Source organism: Pongo abelii, chromosome 10 (assembly GCF_028885655.2).
Source record: "Pongo abelii isolate AG06213 chromosome 10, NHGRI_mPonAbe1-v2.0_pri, whole genome shotgun sequence".
Taxonomy (NCBI): domain Eukaryota; kingdom Metazoa; phylum Chordata; class Mammalia; order Primates; family Hominidae; genus Pongo; species Pongo abelii.
The window spans coordinates 62,707,014-62,713,396 of NC_071995.2; the positions used below are offsets into that span (position 1 = coordinate 62,707,014).

A 6,383-nucleotide genomic window follows, 5' to 3' on the forward strand; every position below is an offset into this window, starting at 1 on the left:
ATCCCGTATCTACTAGAAATACAAAAATTAGCCGGGCGTGGTGGTGGGTGCCTGTAAACCCAGCTACTTGGGAGGCTGAGACAGGGGAATCGCTTGAACGCAGGAGACGGAGGTTGCAGTGGGCCGAGATCGCGCCACTGCACTCCAGCCTGGGTGACAGAGCAAGACTCCATCTCAAAAAAAAAAAAAAAAAAAATTATTCTTCCCCTACCTTTCATCACAGTTTCTTCTGTCACTTGCCTGCGGTTTTGGCCAAATGTCACTTTTCTTAGAGTAAATGATTTTTTTTTTTTTGAGATGGAGTCTTGCTCTGTCACCCAGGCTAGAGTGCAGTGGCACAATCTCAGCTCACTGCAACCTCCACCTCCTGGGTTCAAGTGATTCTCCCACCTCAGCCTCCCCAGTAGCTGGGACTACAGACACGCACCACCATGCCCGGCTAATTTTTGTATTTTTAGTAGAGACAGGGTTTCACCACGCTGGCCAGGCTGGTCTTGAACTCCTGACCTCGTGATCTGCCCACCTTGGCCTCCCAAAGTGCTAGGATTACAGGCGTGAGCCACCGCGCCTGGCCGTGAATGATTTTTAAAAGAGCAGCTTATGCTTCTGTGAAGAACAGTGTGTCCACCACACTATAATGATGTTTAGGTAAAATCAAGAAAGTGATAAGAACAGTGTCCTGGCAAAATAAAAAATAAAAACAGAGTCCCACAGATACCTGGAACAAATACAATGAAATGTTAAAGACGATGCTACTATATAAAACAGCATTTCAAAGATGCCTGAAAAATTCCACTATAAATCTAAATCATGTTGTAAATGCTATCTACAATCCTTTGACCTGAGTTAGTTTGGTGGGGGTTGACCACTGTTTATTTTGCCAACTATGGCAGCAATCTATAATCTTTTTTAGGTTAGAGCTCTTTCCACAAAAATGAAGATATTATACACAAAGGTTTACATGTAAATTAAGGAGTTCCATGATGTCACTGGCATCCCCGAATGTCACCTGCAGGCTCTCTGACCTATGGTGTGATTATGCTGGTGTGGGTATGTGGAATGAAATCTGATTATTATCACAGTATTCTAGAATAGGAGAAAAAGCATGGTGCTCTGAGGTCATAAGATACCCAGGCTTTGTCCAGTATTAGCTATATGAACTTAGTCATGTCACTTAACCACTTTCCAGTTTTAGTTTCTTTTTAAGATAAGGATACGACATACAGCACAGGACTCCTGTGATGACTGAAGCACAAGTATAAAAATCCTCATACTCTGCTCAGCTCCAAGTAAGTTCTCAAATGCTCTTGTCTTAGATCTTCCCCTTGGAGTCCTGTTTGACAATTAGTGGTAGAATATTCTGAAAAAGCCTAGAAGAGAAGCCAGAATTCTTGAGTTTGGAAAATTAAGTTTGACTTATGCCCTCCACTCAATTTTGGTACCTCTCTCCAGTAGAAACACTTATTAAAAAAAAGAATCTGGGCCAAGACAGTGGCTCATGCCTGTAATCCCAGCACTTTGGGAGGCTGAGGTGGGCGGATTACTTGAGTCCAGGAGTTCAAGACCGACTTGGGCAACATGGAGAAATCCTGTCTCTACAAAATATTTAAAAATTAGCTGGACGTAGTGACATGTGCCCGTAGTTCCAGCTACTAGGGAGACTAAGGCAGGAGGACTGCTTGAGACTAGGAGTTCAAGGCTGCAATGAGCCTTGATTGTACCACTGCACTCCAGCCTGGATGACAGAGCAAGACCCTGACTCAAAAAATCTGCTGCTGGCTTAACGAAGCAAATTGGATTAACATACTAAAAGGAAGAGACCTCAAATACACACAGACTACAGCCGTGGTTTATATGAATCGAAGAAACAACTCTGAATACCTTATATTTAAGTAATGAATTTTGTTTTCAACACCTAAAAAAGCCTGACCTTTTAACTGAGTACTTTAGTCACTGCTAGAGAAGGCTTGCTTTTTCTGGACAAAACACCCTTCAAGACATAATTTTTTTTTTTTTTTTAATAAAAAAGGAATTTTGTGAGCAGACAAGTAAGTGCAGTAGTTGGAAGAGTAGTGAACCTAAAGTGCAGGAGGAAAATTAAATCAAGACTGATGTCAACATGGCTTGGTAGAAACTAACAGACAATGAAGCATATATGGCAGGAAGAAATGTGTAGTCAAAATGCAAGCCTCTTAAACATCAGCTATAAAAGACTCTGAAGCTCTTGAGCACAACCTAAGAAATATATTTTACAACTCGGGAAGAAAGAGAGATAGATAATGATTACCTTTATCAAGTGTAACACACATACTCACACACACGGACATTTTCTATTCTATTCTATTCCAGAGGAAATAAAAAATGTTGGTAGTTACTCACTAAACTGATTTCACAACTCACTCAAGGGTTGGGACCAGAGGTTTGAATGACACTGAGCTAGGGTGTGTAACTACACAAGAAAAGTTAGGAACGTCTTGCCTGGAGTATTTCATAGTCTCAGCATTCAGCTGAAAGCAAAAAGAGAACTGAAACGAATAGAGCATTTGGTTTTAAAGCGAAGAGAGGAATGCTGAACCCAGGGTCAGAGGACTCTGCCTCAACTACTCATGTCTTAGACAAGTTGCTTTCTGGGCCTCCATGGGGAAGGGGTTGGAGTGGATGTTTCCAAAGGTCACACATTCCATAATTCTGCAATACACAAGCAAAATTAACTCTGGAAAAAAAAATGAAGTCTTGTGACAACACCCATTAGATAGAAAATGAAACACTGACAGTCTCTAATGCAACAGTCAGGTGTTCAATCACACTAATTGAATTTTCTTGATTCTTGTGAGGCAACACACACCCTCAATAGTTCGACGGTCGGCCTACCAGATTAGTTCACTTCAGGCTTTTTTTTTTTTTTTTTTTTTTTTTGAGACGGAGTTTCGCTCTGTCGCCAGGCTGGAATGCAGTGGCGCGATCTCGGCTCACTGCAACTTCCGCCTCCCGGGTTCAAGCGATTCTCCTTCCTCAGCCTCCCAAGTAGCTGGGACTACAGGTGCGCGCCACCACGCCCAGCTAGAATTATTGTATTTCTAGTAGAGACGGGGTTTCACCCTGTTGGCCAGGATGGTCTCGATCTCTTGACCTTCTGATCCGCCCGCCTCGGCCTCCCAAAGTGCTGGGATTACATGAGTGAGCCACCGCGCCCGGCCCAGGCTTATTTTTATTGACATCAGATACAGACATTGTATACAGGCACAAACGTGGAGGTGGTCTAGGTCCCTCATAAAGGGGACTGGACTTGGCTGTGATCCTCTAATCCAAAAGAAAAACAATCAGGCCTTGAGTGCTCTTAGCACCTGATCCTCATTGGTTCAACCCATCCTCCACTGGTCTCCACGTGTTTATCTTGAGATATTAACGTAAACTCCACAGCAGTACGGTCCAGACTAGAAGCTCTGTGTGCTGTACGCATGTGCCTCAGTCCAGAAAGGAAAAGAGTGTTGCAGTCCCTTACCGGCATAAAGGGCCTCAGGTGGGAAAACCAAACCTACCCAAGGATAAGACAGCCAGTTCGGGGAGGGGGGTGGTGGGGACCGGGAAAGAGAGCAACAAACCGGGGAGTCAGCCCGAGAGATAGAGGGGCGGGGCAGAAACAGAAGAGTTACCATGCCGCCGAGCACTTCGTCCTGGTCGTCCGTGAGGAGCAGCACCACGTTGGGCCTCCGGGTTCCCGCCGCCACCCCGAAGACCCGCAGGCAGGCGCCCAGCACCAGCAGCAGCAGCGCTGGGCTGCAGGAGGGCAGGTGGCGGGGGCTGCCCCGCCAGAGCCGACCTGGGGCCAGAGGCAGGAGCCGCATGGCGGACAGGCTCCGGGGTGACCCCAGGACGGGACGGGACGGAGGGACGCACAGGTAGCTGAAGGACGAGAGGCCGACAGCCGCAGGAAGAAAAAGCCGTGCCTTGAAGGCCGGTGGCTGGGGTCAGACGTTTTCTCTCTAGGCGCGATCACGTGAGCTGGGGACAGGGGGCGGAGCACGCTGCGCGGTCCCGTGACGGCCGGCGTGGGCGGGACCGCGGACTGGCGCAGCCGGGAGGAAGGCATCAAGCAGTGGCGGAAAAGGGGCGGAGAACCGGAAAAAAGGGCGGAGAACCGGGAAAAGGTCAAGACCCGTGCGTACCTCTCGCGCAGGCTCAGGTTGCGTTCTGGTAGGACGTGTTTCTGAACGCTTGGTGGAAAGATTTAAATAGGGGGAAGAGAAGATGAAAAGCAGGAAAGAGTTGGCAAATACTAACCAACCGATTAAGGAGGAGAAAGGAGGACTGCACATAACAGATATTATCATCAGCTGGTGAGGAAAGTGGACTCTACCATATTTAATCCCCAAGGCGACGGGCACTTATTCAAGGCCCGGATGTTTAATCGTTTTTAATTTTCTCTACAACTTGTGAGATAAATCTTAACATTCTCATTTGGCTCAGCCATTAAATTCGGAACTGGTTAGCTCTCTTAACTCCAAAGCCTGATTATGTTCTGCTTTCCTCAGCAGACATCGTAGTTTCAAACAATTTAGGGATGTCCTGACAGCTTTATCCTAATGGTTATCCTAATGGTCCTTGGTGACTTTTTAAACACCCTCTCGGAACATGTTGGAGGATGTGCAGATCGAACAAAAATCTTGAAACGTGGTCATCCAACTGCATTATTAAGTAATCTTTAGCGGGGAATAACCCTTGAAGCTAGCTCCAGATATTTCTGTGGTCGCTCTGGAACAATTAGACCTTGCCCCTCTCCTGAAGTCGGGCGCGGTGGCTCACGCTTGTAATCCCAGCACTTTGGGAGGCGGGTGGATCACCTGAGGTCAGGAGTTTTAGACCAGCCTGGCCAACGTGGGGAAACCCGTCTCTACTAAAATACAAAAATTAGCTGGGCGTGGTGGCAGGTGCCTGTAATCCCAGCTACTCGGTAGGCTGAGGCACGAGAATCGCTTGAACCCGGGAGGCGGAGCTTGCAGTGAGCCACTGCACTCTGGCCTCGGGGACAGAGCGAGACTCTTGTCTCAAAACAAACAAACAAACAAAAAATCACAGAGATCTTCCTGGCAAGGTGAACTGTCAAGTCATATCCCCAGACCGATACAACAAGGTATACCTCCTTGCTAGTAAAAGTGCTTTCTCTGAGTTGAACTGTTTGCCAAGAAGAGTCTCTTAAAACTCGTGAAAACTATCCCAGAACTTAAAGTATTAAAAAAAAAAAAAAAACTCGTGAAAACACTGTACTATAAGGTAAAAATAATGATGGAAACACTTTGAAACCTCATGTGTACAAGGATAGGGCTTATGCAAAAAAAAAAAAAAAAAAGAATTACCTTTATTACTTTGTTTTTTTTCACCACAGAGGGGTAATGTGCGGAGTCCTAACAAGGTTTGAGGTAGGGGTGGTAACTCACACATAGCATGAAAATCCAATCATCAGGCTTATGAACCACAAAAGGATCTTAATACTTTTTTTTTTAAGTAAGCCTACAGAAGGCAAAAGAAGCTTTAAAAAAGCTGAAGTAGTTTTTCTGCAAGAAACAATTATGCTGGAAATATGGTCAGAGCAGTTCCTAGACAACCAGAATACTTGGTTACAGCCTTGGCCTAGGCCAATTTTTCAAGCTGGTTAGAATAACCAATCCTTATGTATTCAGGTTTGAAGACTTCCAGGAAGACTTTCTTGCACAAAAAAAAAAAAAAACTATTTCATCTGTATTGAAGCCCCAAATTGTAAAATTGTTTCTTTTCTATTTTTTTTCAAGGTTAGATTATAAACTATTTGAGGCCAGAAATTGTGTAATTAGTTGCCCACTTTGTTTAGGATGCTGCTGTCAGAGGCGATTGAACCAGAGCAACTCCATCTTGAAAAGGGGCTGAGTAAAATAAGGCTGAGGCCTGCTGTGCTGCATTCCCAGATGGTTATGCATTCTAAGTCACAGGATGAGATAGGAGGTCATAAAGATACAAGATACAAGATGCAGGTCATAAAGAGCTTACTGATGAAACAGGTGGCAGTAAAGAAGCCGGCTAAAACCCACCAAAACCAAGATGGTGATGAAAGTGACCTCTGGTCGTCCTCACTGCTAAATTCCCACCAGCGCCATGACAGTTTACAAACGCCATGGGAATGTCAGGAAGGTACCCTCTATGGTCTAAAAAGGGGAGGCATGAATAATCCATCCTTTGTTTAGCATATCAACAAGAAATAACCATAAAAATGGGCAACCAGTAGCCCTCGGGCTGCTCTGCCTATGGAGTAGCCATTCTTTTATTCCTCTACTTTCTTAATAAACTTGCTTTCACTTTACTCTATGGTCTTGTCCCGAATTCTTCCTTGCTCGAGATCCAAGAACCCTTTC

The 6,383-nt window shown here is 45.2% G+C and overlaps 1 protein-coding gene and 1 non-coding gene across 2 annotated transcripts in view; both read right to left on the reverse strand.

Annotated features, from left to right (window-relative positions):
* Positions 1–5,323, reverse strand: part of GNS (glucosamine (N-acetyl)-6-sulfatase) — a 46,982-nt gene extending 41,659 nt beyond the window's left edge. Inside the window, exon 1 of the mRNA XM_002823480.4 lies at positions 3,654–5,323. Within this exon, the coding sequence (XP_002823526.1) occupies positions 3,654–3,845 (192 nt within the window). The 5' untranslated portion in view covers positions 3,846–5,323. The remainder of the gene's footprint in view (positions 1–3,653) is intronic.
* A 54-nt stretch (positions 5,324–5,377) lies between these two features.
* On the reverse strand, positions 5,378–5,482 carry LOC112136014 (small nucleolar RNA U13). Its single transcript, XR_002917224.1, has one exon. It is a non-coding gene; the product is annotated as a small nucleolar RNA U13 (small nucleolar RNA).
* Between the last annotated feature and the right edge of the window lie 901 nt (positions 5,483–6,383).